The sequence below is a fragment of the Cololabis saira genome, chromosome 4, assembly GCF_033807715.1.
Source record: "Cololabis saira isolate AMF1-May2022 chromosome 4, fColSai1.1, whole genome shotgun sequence".
NCBI classification, from domain to species: Eukaryota; Metazoa; Chordata; class Actinopteri; order Beloniformes; family Belonidae; genus Cololabis; species Cololabis saira.
The window spans coordinates 47170550-47192456 of NC_084590.1; the positions used below are offsets into that span (position 1 = coordinate 47170550).

Here is a 21907-nt window from a genome sequence, read left to right on the forward strand (position 1 = left end):
TGTATAATTCATGTGCCTTAATTGTTTGACCTTTAACTGCAGTAATTAATAATGGTTTTGGAATTTAAAAATACTGTAAAAGACTTTCAAATACTTTTTGTTTTATTATTTACCTGTGGAGCCTATGTGATTGAGTGACAGTATTGCTCTTTATAAGTATGTCAAATAGTAACTGAGCTTGTGGTTTGTTTCACTTTTTCTGACAGTTCTCACGTTGGTTTATGGGTTTAAATAAATTCATTACCATCAGTCAAAGACTTGACCATCTTTCGGCGGGGACCGTTACAGTGAGAACTTCACCTTCATCTGCTGCAACACACTGCCTACGGATTCTACGGCACGGCACACAAGACAGTGAGTTGCAAAGGCTGAGTGTTGGTCAAAAGAACTATTAAAGAATGTTACACTCAAGATGGATGACATAACGGAACAAATAAAAGAGCTACAAATGGAAGTAGAAGAGAGCAGAGACTTACTGGCTAACGCAAATGATGAATGTATCACAACTCAAGAATTAAAGGGCACAATTGAGTGTAACGAAAAGCAACTGGCCGAGCTCCAACTTAATGTGGATGGAACAGATCAGTTGACAATACCAATATCAACTCAAGAATTAAAGGGCACAATGGAGTGCCCACTTCATTTGGATGAAACACATGATTTGCCAATGACACTGCAGCGTTCTGTACGTCCTAAAGTCCTTACGGAGAAAATGCTCGCCTATCAAACAGAGGACCTGAAAAAAAAGGAGAACAAACTGCTTAGCACCTATGAACAGTGGAAAATGCTAATAAGAACGGCCAGAGAAAATTTGAAAAATGATATGCCAGAAGAGGATTTGACTACATTAGCAGACCTACTTGACAAAAGAAAAGAACTCATGAGAAAATATGATGAGATCAGAGCACGTGTCAGTCCATCTACTAATCTGAGGTGCAAAATAGATGCGTGTGAAGCTGTAACCAGAGACATTATAAAAATCATCTTTGAACGGATAACAGAAGTGAATGGCGATTTTGATGCACAGCGTGAAAGAGAAGCTCTTCATCAGCTTCTTATTCCCACCTACGCTTACTCCATATATGGTACTGCCTCACTGCAAAGTACCTCCCCGTCACACCCAGAATCCACCTTATCTGCCAAAAGAGCAGAAGCAGCCGCAGAGCTTGCAGCAAATGAGACTAAATTTAAATTAATGCAAGAAGAAAGAAAGCAAAAAGAAAAGATCAGAATATTGGAAGAACAACACCAGAGGGAGTTGGAGATACAAAAATCTCAATTGGAGAGTCTTCAGGTAGAAAGAGACATTGAAACCTCTCGTGCCAGACTGGAAGTCTACGAGCGAGAAATGAAGCAGGACATGGTTAGACTGCCTATGCAACAGAGCAACACACAGGTGTCGTCTACCCCCCTTGTAAGAAACAGAAAGCCCTCTGCTATCACCCCATCGCCCCTTAGTGATGTGTACCTTTTACCCCGAGCAGTCCAGGAAACGGTTAGACTGCCTATGCAACAGAGCAACACACAGGCGTCATCTACTCCCCCTGTGCAAAACAGAAACCCCTCCACTGCTACCCCATTGCCTGCCATTAGTACCTCATCGCCTCTTAGTGATGTTTATTATTTAGCCCAAGCAGTCCAAGACAGCATAGCTACTAACAGACTACCAATGCCAGAACCCACCGTGTTTAATGGAGACCCCATTCTCTTCATTGAATGGAAAGCATCATTCATCTCACTGATAGACCGAAAAGCTCTCGCTGCAGCAGATAAACTTTATTATTTAAAGAAATATGTCACTGGCCCTGCTCACAAATGCCTTGAAGGTACCTTTTTTAGAAATGATGATGAGGCATACAGAGATGCATGGAAGAAGCTCAACCAACGATACGGTCAGCCATTTGTTGTCCAAAGAGCTTTCAGAGATAAGCTATCGCAATGGCCCAAAATACAGTCTAAGGATGTTGAAGGGTTAAGAGCATTTGCTGACTTCTTAAACGCCTGTCTACAAGCCATGCCCCATGTGAAGGGCCTAGAAATATTAAGTGACTGCGAAGAAAATCAGAAATTGCTGCAGAAGGTTCCTGAATGGGTTGCAGTACGTTGGAATCGCCAGGTCTCAGAAGCTCTTATGGAGGGCCAAGAGTTTCCCACCTTTGAAGAATTCACAAAGTTTGTGTCCAGAGAAGCCGAAATAGTTTGCAACCCAGTAACATCCCTACATGCGCTCCACTCAATTGACTCTCCTCATGAGAAAAGAACCTCAAAGGAAATAAAAGGAAGCAAGTCTGTTTTCAACACCCAAACCGCAGTGACTAGTGATAATGAACAAACAGCAAACATTGAAAACCCAAGGCAACCTTTCCCCTGCAGATGGTGCAAAAGTGATGATCATCAACTTCACAATTGCTCAGAATTCATAAAAGTCTCCCTTGATGACAGACGGAAGTACATGAAGGATAATGGATTGTGTTACGGATGTGTAAAGTCAGGCCACAGCGTAAAGGCATGCCGTTACCGGCACACTTGTGACGTGTGTAAGGGAAGACACCCTACTTGTCTCCACGACGAAAACTTCAGAAAGGGTGAAAATAGAGAAAGGCCTACATTCACTTCTACTGCAGCTAGCTGTGCTTCAAATGAGACCACGTCAGCTATGGCACTCAATGTCACCAGAGTGGGTAAGTCACACAGCACTTCTATGATAGTCCCTGTATGGGTGTCCTCTGCTAAAAATCCACAGAATGAACAGTTGGTCTACGCATTATTAGACACTCAAAGTGACAGCACTTTCATTGACAAAGACGTAAGCAACAAGTTACAAGCGGACACTTACCCTGTAAAACTGAAACTTACCACTATGCTTGGAGAGAGCAAGGTCATGAAATGTGAGAGTGTATCTGGTCTCCGTGTGAGGGGCTACACTTCATCTGTGCACATTGATCTTCCTCCTTCATACACCAAGGATTGCATTCCTGTAAACCGCGATCACATACCCATTCATGACACAGCAATGCAATGGCCACACCTAACAGCTATCGCAGATCAGATGCCACCTCTTCTCGGATGTGATGTAGGACTCTTAATTGGATACAACTGTCCAAGAACGCTGGCACCCAGACAAGTGTTGTCAGGAAAAGACAACGAGCCCTATGCCATTTTAACTGATTTGGGATGGAGTATTGTGGGCTGCTCAACGCCATGCCTTGACGAGACAGCTTCTCGTTTGTGTCACAGAGTCACTGTGAAAGAACTTCCCCCACTGACACCGATGGATGTGTTAAGCGTCCTAGAGTCAGACTTCAAGGATATCAAAACGGATGACAAGACTGTTTCACAAGAAGATCTCGTTTTCCTGCACAAACTCGAAAATGGTATTAAGAAAAACGAAACGGGACATTATGAGATGCCGTTACCATTTAAACAATGGCCCCACTTACCTGATAGCAAAAAGCTAGCTGAAATCAGACTTGATCACCTGCAACGGAAGTTCTGCAAAAACGAGAAATATAAGAAAGATTACACTGCTTACATGAGAGAGATCATAGACAGAGGAGATGTTGAAGAAGTATATGAGGAGGAAATCAAGCTGTTAAACAAAGGAATGCAGTTACCACAGTGCAACAAACTACGCCACCTCAATGTCTTTCTTGACGGAGACCGTATCCTCAAGGTGGGAGGAAGACTTCACTATGCATCCCTCCCTGATTCATTCAAGCACCCAATAATTATCCCTAAAGATCATCATGTGACAAAGTTGATAATAGCTCACAACCATGAAAAGACAAAGCATCTAGGAAGAAAACAGCACAAACGTTATGGCCTACTCTTTACCTGTTTCTGCTCACGGGCTGTCCACATAGAAATGCTGGAGGATATGACCACTGATGCCTTCATTAACAGCCTACAATGCTTCATTTCCTTACGAGGTGCAGTCCGTCAAATCCAGTGTGATCAAGGCACCAATTTTGTTGGTGCAAAGAATGAATTCAAAGCAGCTCTACGAGAACTTGACACACAGAGACTGAGTACATTTCTGTCACAATCCCAGTGTGACTTTGTCATGAATGGCATCCACTCCAGTCATGCAGGTGGTGTGTGGGAGCGCCAAATAAGAACAATCAGAAGTGTTCTGGACTCCACTCTATCACTTGCCCACGACAGACTCAACGACGCTTCATTACGGACTCTACTCTATGAAGCCATGGCCATAATCAACAGCCGACCCCTCACCATCGACAACCTGAACAGTCCCGACAGTCTACAATCACTTACCCCCAATCATCTGATCCACATGAAGTCCAACATCGCTTTACCTCCACCTGGTACCATCCCCAGAGAAGACCTTTACGCAACAAAAAGATGGCGCAGGGTACAGTACCTAGCAGAGCAGTTCTGGGGCCGCTGGAAGCGTGAGTATCTACAGAACATTATCGCCAGACAGCGCTGGCACTCTCCAGTGAGGAACTTACAAATAGGTGATATATTGATGGATGCAGATGAATTGTCACCTAGAAGCGAATGGAAACTCGCAAGGGTCTTAGAGACTGTTATCAGTAAAGATGGACTGATAAGGAAAGTGAAAATCTCGGTAGGAGATAAGGGACTAAATAAGAATGGTGAACGTCTAGGAAACTACACCGTGTTGGAACGTCCAGTGCAGAAATTAGTTCTGTTGTTAGAAGCTTCTTAAGCCCATCACAGTGAAAGGACACTATTGCTTCAGTGTAAAAATTATTCATGTTTACTTTGTTATGAAAACTTTGATAATTTTGGTGGGAGTGTAAAGAACCCAGTTACATTTTGGATTGCCTTTTTATATATTGAGTGTTCAGATCTTGTTATTGAGAGCTTATTTTGAAACTTGCATGTTTTAAGTTGGTTTCCTGCTATTTTGTGTGTTGAGTCAAATACTTTTATTTTGAAAGGGCTGCGCGACGCAGTTGCAAAGGGTGACGCAATAGGATGTGCGAGCACCAGAGAGAGAAACGGCGCGTGCTTTCACAGTTACAAAGCAAAACCACGCATTTGTTATTGTTTGTCTTTGAGACTCAATATAGTTTAACACCCCCCGAAGAGGCATAAGGTTAGTAACTTTGGTTGTGTTTTTTTTGTTTATAAAATGAACACGTTTTTGGAGAAGAAAGCTTTTTATAATTGAATGGTTTGTTTTGTTTACACTCCTCTTACTCCTTTTTGTGTGCAAACGAATTGATAATTATTATGAGCATATTCTTACAGTATGGACAAACGTGTTTCATGATAGTGTATTTACATTATTTAAAAGGTTAAAAGAAGGTATTTCATTACTTGATTTAAAAACAGCTGTTATGGTAAATTTAATTCAGTATATAAGATGATGTTGTATAATTCATGTGCCTTAATTGTTTGACCTTTAACTGCAGTAATTAATAATGGTTTTGGAATTTAAAAATACTGTAAAAGACTTTCAAATACTTTTTGTTTTATTATTTACCTGTGGAGCCTATGTGATTGAGTGACAGTATTGCTCTTTATAAGTATGTCAAATAGTAACTGAGCTTGTGGTTTGTTTCACTTTTTCTGACAGTTCTCACGTTGGTTTATGGGTTTAAATAAATTCATTACCATCAGTCAAAGACTTGACCATCTTTCGGCGGGGACCGTTACAGATATAGATATGTTAGTATGGAAGCAATTATTAGAAACTAGAAGACATACAAGACACTGATAATCTCCCTCGATCTGGGGCTCCGTGCAAGATCTCACCCCGTGGGGTAAAAATGATCACAAGAACGGTAAGTAAAGATCCCAGAACCACACGGGGACCTAGTGAATGACCTGCAGAGAGCTGGGACCAGAGTAACAAAGGAACCATCAGTAACCAGGGGTGGAAAGTAACGAATTACATTTACTCACGTTACTGTAATTGAGTACTTTTTATAAGTAATTTGTAATTTTCTAAGTAGTTTTTGAAATGTGTAATTTTTACTTTTACTCAAGTACATTTTGACCCAAGTATTTTACTTCGCTACATTTGAACCCCCTCACGTTACTGAGTACAAAATGTATGGTGAAAAAATTAAATGCGGGCGGAAACCCCTGTGTTCCGGAAGTGAACGTGAAAGTGCGTGGCCTTGCCTTCTGCGCACTCTGTTGGATCTACGCGTTTGAAGATGGATGTTGCTGATATGGAGATCAAGGAGGAGGAAGGGCCCGACGAGAATTCAAATTCTGGAGCGGAAAGCCACAAAAACCCTTGGCCAAACTTGGAAGACTTATTCGCGTTCAAACACACAAATGGCAACATTATAATGCAGTGTAAAATGTGCCTGCCCGGCAGAACAGAGCTTTCAGCATTCAAGACATCTACATCTAATACGAAATCATGTGGTGGTAAGTGAGCGCATGTGTTTTTGTTTCTTAGATCCCAAACGGTTTATTTGTTGTTTTGTTTTAAAATCCCAGATAACACAGTGCTGCCAACTATCCCAGAAACGTATGCGTGAGATTTGGCGGGGGCGGGTGGGCTGTTTTATTAATTATTAATTGTTTATTCATTTCATTAAATTAATTTTTTGCCTTCCATCAACACATGACCAGATGTCTTTTTCATCACCTGGTAACTTCACAACTTCGTTGAGCATTGTCGCGCATAACGGGACCTGTCACAGACGTCATGCTCATCAAACCGCTGCTTCACCAGCTGACCGAGAGGTCCGAGTTAATGAGAACCGAGCCGCGGCTTCACAAGGCTCAGCCAGCCTCTGTAGCACTGGTAGCTGTTAGCACAGAGCTCAGAGCTTCTGTGAGCTAAGATGCTTTCACCACACGTGAAAATGATCCGTCGTTTGAGTTTTCACTCAGGTCCAAACAGTTGATCAGTGAGTGTCACGTTGTCATGGCAGCTGACCGGAAAAAGAGGCGTTTCTCAGATAAGGAGAGAGAGAGAGAGAGAGAGATTTTTTTTTTTGATTTTTACAAAAACACTATTTACATTCGGAAACTTACAGACGTTTCACATTAAAGTGTTTATGCATAAAACGTTTAAAATAGATTAAAATAAATAAATAAATAAATAATAAAATAAAAACTGTGCAAGTAGCAGCTCATTGTTCGTCACAGAACATAAAACATCCTCCCAACACCAACAATCTCTAAAATCATCAGAGAGATCTGTTACCTATACGTAGGGCTCCATCAGTCAATGTTAGGGGCAGGGTAGGGTGTTAGGGTAGTATAATTATAGTATAATTAGTATTGAGATGAACTTTTGTTATTAACCAAATACTTATTTTCCACTATAATTTGCAAATATATTCTTTAAAAATCAGACAATGTGATTTTCAGTTGTTTTTTTTTCATCATTCTTACTCTGTGATGAAAATTACAGGTCTCTTTTATCTTTTTAAGTGGGAGAATTTGCACAACTGGGGCCTCATATACAGAGTGCGTGGATTTCAACGTTGGTCCGTGCGTGGAATTCTTGCATATGCAAAAAAGAATTCAGATGTTCAAAACTGTGCATACGCCCAAATCCATGCACGTTTCTTTGAACATCACAATCAACGTGGAGTCGAGTGCACATGCAGTTCTGTGAAGAGTTGTGGGTTTATTATGTCCATAAAGTTTTGTGAATGTTAATATTTAGCGTTAGTGCATCATTACACTCTTTTTTTTTTCTTGTTTGTAATTTAAGAACCGACACCAGAACTTAAGTTGGTGGGACGAAAAACAGCTCCTTGTTCCGTTTTACTGTCATGCATATGATAAACTAACGGGTTAAGCCCAATGTACACGTGTATTGAGTCTCATAGTTTGCATTGTGGATGTTCGTGATCACCTCTGTATAACAGTGTGATCAACATAAACTCATATTTAAAACATGAAGCATCACGATCGGATTCCTCCACTCGGATTGTTGCAGCCGCAGGAGGAGAGACCGGAAACACTTTCTATAGTCCTGCAGCCGACTCCATATAAGACTCTGAAAAGTAGCCCAAACAATCAATAAAAACTTTATTCATATATTGCTGATTAACATCAGTTTGTACCAACCAACCTTTCAGTGACATGTTAGTTTTATTTTAAAAAGACAGCTTTAGAGAACCGGTTCTTTTTTTTTTACCTTGTCTGCACACATATTAATGGTTGATACCATGACGTGTGTGTGTGTGTGTGTGTGTGTGTGTGTGTGTGTGTGTGTGTGTGTGTGTGTGTGTATACGTGCGTGTGTGTGTGTGTGTGTGTGTGTGTAGGAGCCAAAACAGCATTTATGTTTTTGTTAAAGGAATATTTATGATTTCACCACTTCCCATATTTTTGGTTCTAGTTTATTGATTTGTTTTGGCAGTTTGGCTACTGATTGGCAGTCTGGCCACTGAGTGACAGCTTGGCCACACCCATGGTAATTGTGGGTGTGGTGCCAGTTGACAAAGGGAAGTGGAAAATGTTTGTCAGACAATGGAGTCTGAGCTTAAGTTGAGAAGCAAACACAGTTTCTTAACCACAACTCACCGTAGAATCTCACCATTGCATTCCCATACATTTTCTTTCTTTCCCATAAACAAGAACATACACTTTGTGCTGGCTTAAGAATTTTTGTAGGGTATTTTTTTTAGTTTATTTTTACACAATGACTGGCTGCATGGTAGATCTGGATCTACAACCAAGGTGGCTATATTAAAGAAAATAGCCAGAACAGTGTGTATGTATTTGTGTGTGTGTGTACGTATATGTTTGTGTGGCTGTGTATGTGTGTGTGTGTATATGAATATGACTTAAGTGGCTGTATGTGTGCGTGTACACGTGTATGTGTGTGTGTGTATGTGTAGCTATGTGTGCGTATGTGTACATGTATGAATACATATATATATATATATATATATGTGTGTGTGTGTATGTGTGCTTGAGAGAGTGTGTGTGTATATATCTATGTGGCTATGTGTATGTATGTGTGTGGGTATGGGAGTGTGTGTGTGGGTATGAGTGTGCGTGTGTGTGTGTGTGTGTGTGTGTGTGTGTGTGTGTGTGTGTGTGTGTGTGTGTGTAAAAATCCTATCAAATTTCCACCTGAAGTGTATCTATAGTGGGGGAGCAACCCCGCCACCCGCGAAACCAGGGGCCGACCAGGAAGAACCCGGAACCCAGGCCACCGGCCACCCCACAGAGGGGAGAAGTAGGACGGAGGCAACCCACCGCCAGCGAGGTCCCCCATTCTGTATCTCAATATGGTGTAACAATAAATTTGTGCTTTTTGCAGATATATGGATTTTGTCCATCCATCCATTTCCATCCACTTGATGTGGGACTGGTTAGCGGGGGCAGCAGTCTGAGCAGAGATGTCCAGACTTCCCTCACCCCACACATTTCCTCCAGCTCTTCTGGAGGGATCCAGAGACGTTCCCAGGTCAGCCAAAAGACATTCCCTCCGGTGTGTCCTGGATCTTCTCCTGGTGGGACATGCCAGGAACACCTTCCCAGGAGGTGTTCAGGGGGCATCATATGTTAGTCTTTCAAGTTTTGGTATGATGATGTCTGATTATTTTGCTTTTTGTGCTGAGGTGTTTTTTGCAATTCCACACTTCATACTGATCACATCTTTAGAGTTTATCACTCGTGTGAGTATGTTGGTGCTTCTTTAGCTGACTTGATGTGGTAAAAGCTGCATCACACTGTTCACATCTGAACGGTTTATCTCCAGTGTGAATACGTTGGTGAGTCCTTAGACTATCTCGTCTGGTAAAAGCTGCCCAACACTGATCACATCTGAACGGTTTATCTCCAGTGTGAATACGTTGGTGAGTCATTAGATTACCTGATGTGGTAAAAGCTGCTCCACACTGATCACATCTGAACGGTTTATCTCCAGTGTGAATACGTTGGTGAGTAATTAGATGACCTGATGTGGTAAAAGCTGCTCCACACTGATCACATCTGAACGGTTTATCTCCAGTGTGAATACGTTGGTGAGTAATTAGATGACCTGATGTGGTAAAAGCTGCCTCACACTGATCACATCTGAACGGTTTATCTCCTCTGTGAATACGTTGGTGAGTAATTAGATGACCTGATGTGGTAAAAGCTGCTCCACACTGATCACATCTGAACGGCTTATCTCCAGTGTGAATACGTTGGTGAGTCCTTAAATCACTTGATGTGGTAAAAGCTGCTCCACACTGTTCACATCTGAACGGTTTATCTCCAGTGTGAATACGTTGGTGAGTCCTTAGATTACCTTGTTGGGTAAAAGCTGCTCCACACTGATCACAAGTGAACGGTTTATCTCCAGTGTGAATACGTTGGTGTATCTTTAGCTTTCCTGACTCAGTAAAAGCTGCTCCACACTGATCACAAGTGAACGGTTTATCTCCATTGTGAATACGTTGGTGAATTTTTAGATGATCTTGTCTGGTAAAAGCTGCTCCACACTGATCACATCTGAACGGTTTATCTCCAGTGTGAATACGTTGGTGAATCTTTAGTTTACTTTTAGTGATAAAAGCTGCTCCACACAGATCACAAGTGAACGGTTTATCTCCAGTGTGAATACGTTGGTGAATCTTTAGTTTACTTTTAGTGATAAAAGCTGCTCCACACAGATCACAAGTGAACGGTTTATCTCCAGTGTGAATACGTTGGTGAATCTTTAGTTTACTTTTAGTGATAAAAGCTGCTCCACACAGATCACAAGTGAACGGTTTATCTCCAGTGTGAATCATCTTATGTATTCTCAGACCTGATGAAGTGGTGAGGACTTTCTTGCAGTGATCACAGCGATAACTTGTGGGTCTCTCTTTGCCTTTATGTTTCTGTAAGGACAGAGAAGAAGAATTAAATCATCTTGTTGGCTCACTCTCAAAAGCTTTTCAGTTTCTATAAAATGCTGTATGTCTAAAGTGCTGTTCTTGACAGCCAGAGACCTTCAGATGAAACATCTCAGTACGTCAAATCAAGTGTAAATGGTTAAAGCTACTAACACGGAAACCATCAAAATATTTCATTAATAGGGATGGGTATTGATAAGATCTTCCAACCATTTTTCATTCTGCTTAACGATTCGGTTTTTATCGATTTCCTTATCAATTCTCATTTGGGAAAAAAGAGACAACAAAATTTGATTAGCATCAACAATATAAAATAAATATTCTCCTATAGAAATGAACAAATACAACATGCATCATTATCTGGCAATCCCACGATTCCAAAATGTTTCTAAAAGAAAAAATAAATAAATAAATAAAATTGTCCTTTTGGCAGTGCTGTTCTTGACAGCCAGAGACCTTCCTGCACTGTGTAGTGTTGCTGTAGCTTTTGCAGGATGGGTAAAATCTCACCATAGGTCGCACTTTTGTCACTGGAGACTGCCAGTGTAAAGGTGTAATGCTTTTGCATGAGCAGCACAAACTCCTCTGCTCTTCTTAAGTCCTCATTTTATCAAGGAGCGGCATGTGTTTGGGTGGCTCTGAGGGGTAACATACACAACTTCAATGCTTATTTACTATTGTGCTTTTCATTTGATCATGATCTAATAATTTACATGCAAACATTTCTAAGTTGTCTGCAATATGAAGTATCTTACTGAGCATGTTTTGCTTCTCCTTAAGGACCACTTTTGCCAGTCCCACACTTTTGCCAGTGTGGGACGTCTTCATCCATACAAATCATCAAGCGAATTCTTGCTTGCCAGTTGGAAATTGCAGTGCAGTTATACAGCTCCCTGTCCTCGTATAGATTTAATGTTGACCAGTTTAATGTTTTTTTGGTTTTTTATTAAGTTACTAAATTACTTTATTAAAGGAGCTTGAGGCCCGATTGTGGCAGGATTTATGAAAAAAAATCTGTATACATTTTAAGTTTTCTAGTAATAATTTCAGATGAAGCGTTCCAAACCCAAAAGAATGAGCCCTCTAGTGTATCTCTCCTTTGCCTTGAACAGGCTGTGTGCTGCAAAATGTGCTGCAATTCGGTCCCAAATTTCCCGCGCTGGGCTGCGGATGTGACGTCACATGACGCTGCATGTGCGTTCTCCCCGTTCTCCCGTGCCGGCTTCACTGTTGGCTGCAGTACCCCCAACGGCCGTCGTGGTGAAGGGTGGCGCTAGAGAGTCTCAATTCTTAAAAGGAGCCCCAAGCTCCTTTAAGTAATATTTGTTCTCTAGACTTGTAAAGTCTAGAACTATTTCTTCAAATTTTTGACCGTCACTGCCAAGCTTAAAAAAAAACCACTGAAGGAAGTCATGAGGAACCTTTTGGGGTGAAGTTTGCCAGAAACTTTGGAATTTCAAGATTCCACCAACAGGGCAAGGAAAGAAAACACCCTACGGTCAGCGTTTTTAGATACAACCCCATTATTATCACTGGATGATTAATGTTTGTTTAACCCTTTTTGACGTAGCATATAACAAGTCCATCTAAGCATATTTTTACATTTTTGCATAGGATACTGCCATTTTATTGAGTATTTTTATTTCCTATACATCAAAACAACCCATATAAGCCAATCTTTAATAATCTGTATGTTACAAGTCCATACTAACTAAATAAATTGTCAAAAAGTGCAAACAAATACCAAAAAAACTTTAATCGTTTTTTAATTTTACACATATTTTTCTAAATACAGAAATCCCATAGCTAGATCCTTCAAAATTGTCAATGGAAAAAAGTAACACAGAAGCCTTTCAAACCACAGGAAATTTATTTGGAATGAATTCATACTTTAGTTTCTGAGATATATCATTTTACATATCGCGTTTAGATATCGCGTCTTCATCTGGCACTGAATTCAGCTTCGCTCACTGTAAACCGTTTTGCGCACACAGACTTTGGTGGATCCATAATATGTTTGTTTGTGGGCTTGTATAGTGAGTATATAGTGCGTGTATGGTGTGTGTGGGTTGTAGCTGAATAATCTTTCGTGAAAATCTCTGATAAAAAGCATGAACAAGAACGCAAATTCAAACCAACTAGTTTCCCAGGGGAATGACGTCACCTCCCTTTTCGTGGAAAGTGGCGCTAAAAAAATGCTGTGAAAAAATACAACCTGGTAAAACGCTCACAACGTGATGATGTACTGTATGTGTTAACTTATGTCAACGTAGGACGTGCTGTGAACACGGCATGTTATTTCCTCCCTGGTCCCCGAGGAGGAGTTATGGGGAGGGAAAAGGACTCGGGAGGTATTGTCGAGGGGTCCTACCTAACGTGACAGCCCAATGTCTGTTTGGTTGGTCTTGCTGGCTTCACCACCATCAGAAGAGTTGACTGATGCAGGAGATGGAGCAGGTGGCAGATCAATGCTGAATAACAGGATTTACATAGCGACTTTGCCCTAAATCATGTTTCACAAATATAACCAGCAGACTCCTTTGCCACTCCTGCTGTTGTGTTTGTTGAACGCAAATAACTTCTTTATGTGTTTCTTAAGTTGTGACCCGAGTGTCATGTTATACAAAGGTCTGTCATTTTAGTAGGCAGTTGCAGTTGACAGCTCTGCAATATGCTGATTTATGACTTTGTGGATGAGAACCTACATTAGACCTGACGTGGGGTTAAAGGTATTCATCACTCACTCACTCACTCACTCATCTTCTTCCGCTTATCCGTTCTCGGGTCGCGGGGGCAGCAGCCTCAGCAGGGATGCCCAGACTTCCTTCACCCCAGACACTTCCTCCAGCTCTTCCGGGGGGAGTCCGAGGCGTTCCCAGGCCAGCCGAGAGACATAGTCTCTCTAGCGTGTCCTGGGTCTTCCCCGGGGTCTCCTCCCGGTGGGACATGCCCGGAACACCTCCCTAGGGAGGCGTCCGGAAGGCATCCGGTACAGATGCCCAAGCCACCTCAGCTGACTCCTCTCAATGTGAAGGAGCAGCGGCTCGACTCCGAGCTCCTCCCGGGTGACCGAACTCCTCACCCTATCTCTAAGGGAGCGTCCAGCCACCCTGCGGAGGAAACTCATCTTGGCCGCTTGTATCCGCGATCTTGTCCTTTCGGTCACTACCCAAAGTTCATGACCATAGTTGAGGGTAGGTGCGTAGATTGACCGGTAAATCGAGAGCTTCGCCTTTCGACTCAGCTCCCTCTTCACCACGACGGTCCGGTACATCGGCCACATAACTGCGGACGCTGCACCAATCCGTCTGTCAATCTCACGCTCCATCGTTCCCTCACTCGTGAACAAGATCCCGAGATACTTGAACTCCTCCACCTGAGACAGGACTTCTCCACCCACCCACAAAGTCGATCATTGACCTCCGGCCTAGGGTGTCCTGGTGCCACGTGCACTGATGGACACCCTTATGCCTGAACATGGTGTTCGTTATGGACAAGCTGCGACTAGCACAGAAGTCCAACAACAAAACACCGCTCAGGTTCAGATCGGGGAGGCGGTTCCTCCCAATCACGCCTCTCCAGGTATCACTGTCATTGCCCACGTGAGCGTTGAAGTCCCCCAGTAGAACCATGGAGTCCCCAGTTGGAGCACTATCAAGTACTCCTCACAGGGACCCCAAGAAGGCCGGGTACTCCGCACTGCTGTTCGGCCCGTAGGCACAAACAACAGTGAGAGACCTTTTCCCGACCCGAAGGCGCAGGGAAGCGACCCTCTCGTTCACCGGGGTGAACTCCAACACATGGCGACTGAGCTGAGGGGCTATTAATAAGCCCACACCAGCCCGCCGCCTCTCACCCTGGGCAACTCCAGAGTAGTGGAGGGTCCAGCCCCCTTCAAGGAGCTGGGTTCCAGAGCCCAAGCCATGTGTGGAGGTGAGCCCGACTATCTCTAGCCGGTATCTCTCAACCTCCCGCACAAGCTCCGGCTCCTTCCCCCCCAGCAGGGTGACATTCCATGTCCCCACTGTGAGGGTTTTGGTCCAGGGACTGGGTCGTTGAGGCACCCCGCCACGACTGCTACCCAGCCCACATTGCACCAGCCTCTCACGGCCCTTCCTGCGGCTGGTGGGCCTACAGGAAGGCGGGCCCACGTCGCCGTTTCGGGCTGAGCCCGGCCGGGTCCCACGGGCAAAGACCCGGCCACCAGGCGCTCGCCAACGAGCCCCAACCCCAGGCCTGGCTTCAGGGCGAGGCCCCCGGTGACGCCGATCTGGGCGACGTTACGGTCCTTGATTTAACTTTATCCATGTTTGGCTTGTGAACCGCTCTTAGTCTGGCCCGTCACCCAGGACCTGTTTGCCATGGGAGACCCTACCAGGGGCGTAAGTGCCCCCGACAACATAGCTCCTAGGATCACTCGGGCACAAAAACCCCTCCACCACAGTAAGGTGGTGGTTCAAGGAGGGGGGGGTTAAAGGTTAAAGGTATTATCCATGATTTTGGAGAGCTAGCAAGATTTGAAAGTGTCACCTCCTCTAAGCCCCGCCCCCTCCTCCCTCTCCCAGCTTTAATCCTGTAAAAACTCTAACCAATCCGTTTCATTCGGTCCGAATGAAACGGATTGGTCCAGGACCAGAGGCTTGGCAGTGGGGGGGGGGGACCAATCAGATGCTCGCTTCCAGCCTGACGTGTCCACTTCCCACGGGTCCTCCTGGGCTCACAGTGTCCCAGTGTATGCCACGGACCCCCAGTATGTAGTTATTATGTAGTTATTTCCAGAGCGGTTCGGTCCCGCTGTGTGTGAGAGTGGGGTGCAGAGCGTCGGTCCGGGCTGCTGCTGCAGGACTCTCCGCCCAGCAGCAGCAGCCCGCGGGGACACGTGAAGCCGCACTGAAGAGCCGCAGCAGCTCCGACTCGGAAGCAGTATGGGGGTCCGTGTGGATGGAGGGGTCTCCATCCCGGCGAGAGTGGAGAGCGCCGGTGCGGCTGGCGGAGCGCTGCGGTGCCGTGCAGGCTCTGTTGCCACAGCTACGCCGTAGGGCTACGCCGTAGGGTACGCCGTAGGGTACGCCGTAGCCTACGCCGTAGGGTACGCCGTAGCCTACGCCGTAGGGTACGCCGTAGCCGTGGCTCTAGAGCCTGCAGCGCACCGCCAGCCGCTCTCCGCTCTCTGCTCTCCACTCTCGCCGGGATGGAGACACCGGTGGGCAGGATGCACGTTTGGGTGGGCACAGCCCCCCCCCTGCCCCCCCTAAAACCGGCCTCGCTTACAGGTGAAGGAGACATGGGGTAGTTTTGTTGAAAATGTGCTGTCCAAAATGTCCTGGAAAACTGGACTCCTGCAAATGCGCGTTGCCCAAAGTTTGTGGGGGCGTGGCTTTGGACGGAGCGCTGATGGGAGGGGGAGGAGGGGGCGGGGCTTAGAGGAGGTGCCACTTTCAAATCTTGCTAGCTCTCCAAAATCAGTGATAATACCTTTCAGTGTAACCTCAGAGTTTTTTTCAGGGCAGCCCAACAGCCCACCCCACACCATTCAGTGTAAAAAGGACAGGTGACAACATAGATTCCAGCATTAAAAGTAGGATATTTACCAATTTAAGAAGAATTATAAATGGTAATGGCTTTACTTTTACTTGGTATATTAATAGTAGTAGGTGGCCTTTGAATAGTGAAATAAATGTGTAATGCCTTATTGAGGATTCATGTACTCATTATTATCTGTCAAGTATGATGGAAATTTACTAATGCGCTTTATGAAAATAAGTCAATTTACTTGTATTAGTTTACAGCGCAGTCTTGCCACATCCAATATGGCGGCGACGTTGACGTACGGCTCAGGCTCGATGGGGCGGATAGTATATATGTCTATGCTCTTGTCGGCAGCGCATTCATTCAACAGGGTTTTTCCTGCATACAAAATTAGGAGGCGGCTGCCTCCGCCTAATTTCGTGCCGCCCCCAGCTCTCAAAACTCTCGTCATGAAAACTGTTATTTTCTGGCAGGCGTTGGATTCACTGGATGGATGTTATTTTGACTGCAGTTGCAGCATTGCGCCGCTATGGGGGCGCTGTATCAACGACACAGCACCAGCAGAAGAAGACGAAATCTCCAGAATTATTTGCTGTGTTTTTCCGCTATTTGTTGTATTAAAAATCGTCGTCCTGGTTTTCCCTGGCTGTTCAAACAGGTAAATATTGTTTCTTTTGCATCCTAGCATGTCTTGTTCTTATATTCTGTATATATATACACAGTACTTTTAAAGGCGACCTCGCGACCAGGAGAAGCAAGAGTGCAGGTGAAACAGGTCCGACAATTAACGTTACAGGCAGTTAAAAAGTAATAAATCATGTTACTGACGAGATGCAGCAATTTTGTCAGGGCTGAAAGTAGTGCACAAATATGTGTTGAAGGTGATAGCGAGGGTCAGAGTGCAGGACGGGACGAGCTGGAGAGGCGAGGGGAACATTAAGGCTGATTTATGGTTCTGCGTTAAATCGACGCAGAGCCTACGGCGTACGGTACGCTGCGTCGCGCACCGTACGCCGTAGGCTCTGCGTTGGTGTCACGCAGAACCATAAATCAGCTTTCAGTCAGTTTCCAAGTCATTAGGAGCATCTCAACGCGAAGCCAACGTGTACGTGATTTAAACATGACTTTTTAATCATCTTTATAGATTTTCTCAAAAACACAGAGCCAGTGTGTTTGACAAACTGTGGCTGAACCAAATTACCTGCTCAGGCAAACTGAGGAAGGTTTGGTCTGTTATTTATGCCAAAAGCACTGTGACCCCCATGCAGCAGGCAATATCATTATTTATGTCTGTATCAAAATAAATACAAAAATACTTAATGCATGAATTGTTTTGTTTAAGGTGAAGACACCTCTGCACAGCAGACTGAAGGAGAGACACTTGGATGTCTGTTGTAAGGAGGCCATGGATGGACCAGACCAGGACCAGGACTAGACCAGGACCATCCATGGACCAGACCAGGACCAGGACCATCCATGGACCAGACCAGGACCAGACCAGGACCAGGACCAGGACCAGACCAGGACCATTCATGGACCAGACCAAAGTTGTACAATTGGCAGTTTGTTTGTTTTTTTTACTTTTTAATTTTGGTAAGATTGAGTTCTTATATTTGTATTTATATTTTTATGTTAATAAAATAATGCTTTAACATGATAATTGTCATTTGTTTTTTTACATATAATTTACATTCTTTGTAAATTGATTTCTTGGGAAAAAGGGGCAGATTGAATAAGATGCTTCTTCTTTCTGCTCTCTTTCGTTCAGAATTTAGGAAGGTTTTTGTTTATATTAAATTGTTTGTTTTATTTTATCAATTAATGAAATAAAGAATAAATAAATACATTTTTTATCATATTAGAACTCCCAAAATACAAAATATCTTGTAAAAAGTGTTTGCTTGAGCCAGTTGAAGGCACGGTATACCCGCACGCGTGTGCACGTGACCAGGATGGTGCCACCTCTGCCTCAATTAGAGCTGGAAAAACCCTGTCCAAGCCCGGTTTTTGGCCCTTATTGATTGCCATACATTTTAACGGCGTTCACGGACAGCAGAAAACGAAGGTTTTTACGCAACAAAAGTGTGCTTTTAACTTTAGATTGTGTGTTTTAACTTTAGATTGTGTGTTTTAACTTTAGATTGTGTGTTTTAACTTTAGTTTGTAGATTGTATGTTTTAACTTTAGTTTGTGTGTTTTAACTTTAGATTGTGTGTTTTAACTTTAGATTGTGTGTTTTAACTTTAGATTATGTGTTTTAACTTTAGATTGTGTGTTTTAAATTTAGATTGTGTGTTTTAACTTTAGATTGTGTGTTCCAACACCATAAAACTCCACCAGAACCAGCAGCATCTCCAACTGCTGCGTCCGTCTCGCCGCCACATTCACATATTCAGACGGAAACACGTTTAAAAGTCTCCGAGGAAGATCACGTGTTTGTGTTTTCTGCGGTTCCGTTCAAAGTTACGGACACGGAATCAAATAAAGTGTTTGGATCAGAATTAGCAGAACCTGGACCTGAACACTGACCTGCAGACCAGCAGAGGAAGATCCCGCTTTGGTCCTGATGCTGGACTCCTGGTCCTGGTTCTGATCCCGGTCCATCTCCGAGTCCTGGTTCTGATCCCGGTCCATCTCCTGGTCCTGGTTCTGATCCCGGTCCATCTCCGAGTCCTGGTTCTGATCCCGGTCCATCTCCGAGTCCTGGTTCTGATCCTGGTCCATCTCCGAGTCCTGGTTCTGCTTCGTTCTCGTTTAGTTCTGATCCTGCAGATCTTCAATCTAAAAGTTCGGCCCAATCCCAATCTCCACCCTCGCAGACTCGTAGATTTACGTGCGCGCTCCCGCACCTTGCGTAAGGGCTTAAGGCTGTCCCATTCCTCAAGTGGTTAAGTGCGCGAGGGCTCCCGGCAGCCATTTTGAGCCCTTACTGCCCCCTTCCCGCAAGTCAGCATCCCAGCACACTCTGGGAAAGGGAATTACCCACAGTTCATTGCGTTGTGACATGAAAGGAGGTTACCAGGGAGAATGTAAACAAAACAGGGGGCGGAGGAAAAGGAACCATGTGCGACTGCGAGAAGAAAGTTCACCTGTAAATATAAATACATATCACTGGTGATTTAAATTCAGAAACTGTTGTCCCGTGATGATTTTTCAACGGCCCTATTATTTCCTTTACAAACAAGGAGCGACCAACAAACATATTATTTAACTATTGTTCTTTGGTTTAAATATATATATATATATATATATATATATATATATATATATATATATTTATATATATATATATATATATATATATATATATATATATATATATTTATATATATATATATATATATATATATATATATATATATATATATATATATATAAAAATTTTAAAAAAAATATATATATATATATATTTTTTATTTTTTATTTTTTTTTCTCTTTTCTTTTTTTTGAGCATGTTCGAAATAAAGTTTTTCATTCACTCATTCATTCATTCAAACGGAGGAAAGAAATCCAAAAAAAGGACAAATGACGTTTTGGACTTTCTTCAACACTAAAGACAGGAAAAGAGGCTGAGGGAGCTGGATGAAAAGGAGGAGGAGAGGGAAAGGAAGAGGGATGACCAGTTATCTAAGTTAATTGACATTTGTGGGAAGATGGAGGACAAAATGTTGTTTTCTTCATCATTTTTTTATTCATAATTTGAGGTTCAATTTCATTTGTTTTCATTTTATATTAGACCAGTGTTTCTCAATCCTGGTCCTCGAGTACCACTGTCCTGCATGTTTTAGATGCTACCCTGCTTCAGCACACCGTGATAAAAGTACCTGTGTCATCAACAGAGCTGTGCAGACCTTGGTGACAAGCTGATGAGGACCTTTAATTAGAATCAGGTGTGTTGGTGCAGGGAAACATCTAAAACATGCAGGACAGGGAACACGAGGACCAGGATTGAGAAGCACTGTATTAGACAAATCCTCAGTTGACCTGCTGGTGTTGAATAAACAAGACTTGCTTTTCTTTGATCTGAGTACAGTGTTTGAATTAAGATTTCCTTTGTTAACAGAAATGCATACATGTAAATACTAGCAAGATAGTTTTAGATCCAACACAAACAAGTCAGGCAGTAATTTGGTTATTCATTTATTTATGACCACAAAATTTAAACAATTTCAGCAAGTTGAACAAAAACGTTGCAGTAAATAGTAATAATATAACCGAAATATTTAGCTCAGGTTACCATCAATTTATACGCTCTCTTACAAAAATGAAATGACATCATGCTGAAAAATGGAAAGTAATATTAGATGGTCATAACCAGAGGTGGCAAATCCGGCTTCAGAAAGTAAAAGTCCTGCCATATATTTGTTCTGTCCATTCACTAAAACCAGGTGAGTTCACTAATTAGCTCATCTACCTGGCTGAAGAGCTGTGCTGATTAGAATCAGCTGGTTGAGTGAATGTGCAGAACAAATACATGGTAGGACTTTTACTTTCTGAAGCCGGATTTGCCACCTCTGGTCATAACACAGCTGGAATATTTAACTCAGTTTACACGCACTTACAAAAAAGAAATTACTCTGCGATTGATCCTGGCATACTGGATGTGCTGGTATGGGTAGATTGAAAGAAAGACAATGTTAACAAGGAAATACATATTGTACTGTGCGCATGTTTAAATTGTGTTCTTTGTTGAATTTTATGCTCCTTTATATAGGCTACCACTTTGTTTTCAAACATCCGGATGATCATTCCCAAACTTATAATACTGGTAGGTAACATTTTGATCTGACTAGGAATTTTGTAAATTGAAATTTTAAATAAAGTTTATTGAAAAAAAACCCCCAAAAAACAGACGTTTTTATCTGACTTGTTTCCGGTTTCTGCTAAGTGTGTCCCATTCCTATTTATAGCATTTGGAGCCCTCACACCCTCGCACACTTGATCATGTGACGCTGACGTCACTGAAAGTCTGTGAGGGCTCAGGGTTTGAGGGTTTAGGGTGGAGTTTGGGATTGGGCCTTCGTCTGCAAAAACTGTGATGACGCAACCCGGAACCACGTGACCTCTTTTAAAAACTTTATTAGCAAATGTTGCTAAACAAACACCAACAAGGTTTACAATAGTGTGGAACAAACATACAATGATGGAGTAAATTATACAAATATCTAGAATGAATAAAATGTAACGTCATTACATTTGATTCAAACCTATTAAGTGGATTCCTCTCCCTTTCAGGCGCTGGGCTCCGCCGGCAGCTGCAGGAGAGCCGTCACAGCGACACCAAGTGGCAGGAAAGTGACACTACATCAACAACAAAAAACTCTTTCTTTTTATTTCAGTTCAAGACAAAAGATAATCAAAGCAGAAAAAACATTTCTTCAGCAACGCTATCACTCACATGCACTTAATTTAAATACAGAGGCTCTAAGCAGAACTAAAGAACCCAGAGCGTCTTCATGTGGCGGGCGGCCGATTCGGAGAAATGTCGCCATCTGCTGGACAAATAAATGAACCGCAAAAACAAACGGAGGATGAAGGAGTGTATTACAATAGAAATATGTATGGAACAAAAG

At 43.0% G+C, this 21907-nt stretch overlaps 1 protein-coding gene across 1 annotated transcript; it reads right to left on the reverse strand.

The window, feature by feature from the left end:
- Positions 1 to 9100: 9100 nt before the first annotated feature.
- On the reverse strand, positions 9101 to 19052 carry LOC133442072 (zinc finger protein OZF-like). Its single transcript, XM_061719982.1, has 2 exons — positions 18864 to 19052; positions 9101 to 10790 (listed from the first exon to the last, which is right to left on the reverse strand). Exons 1-2 carry the CDS (start codon positions 19026 to 19028, stop codon positions 9582 to 9584), a joined length of 1374 nt encoding a protein of 457 aa, XP_061575966.1. The 5' UTR covers positions 19029 to 19052; the 3' UTR covers positions 9101 to 9581.
- Between the last annotated feature and the right edge of the window lie 2855 nt (positions 19053 to 21907).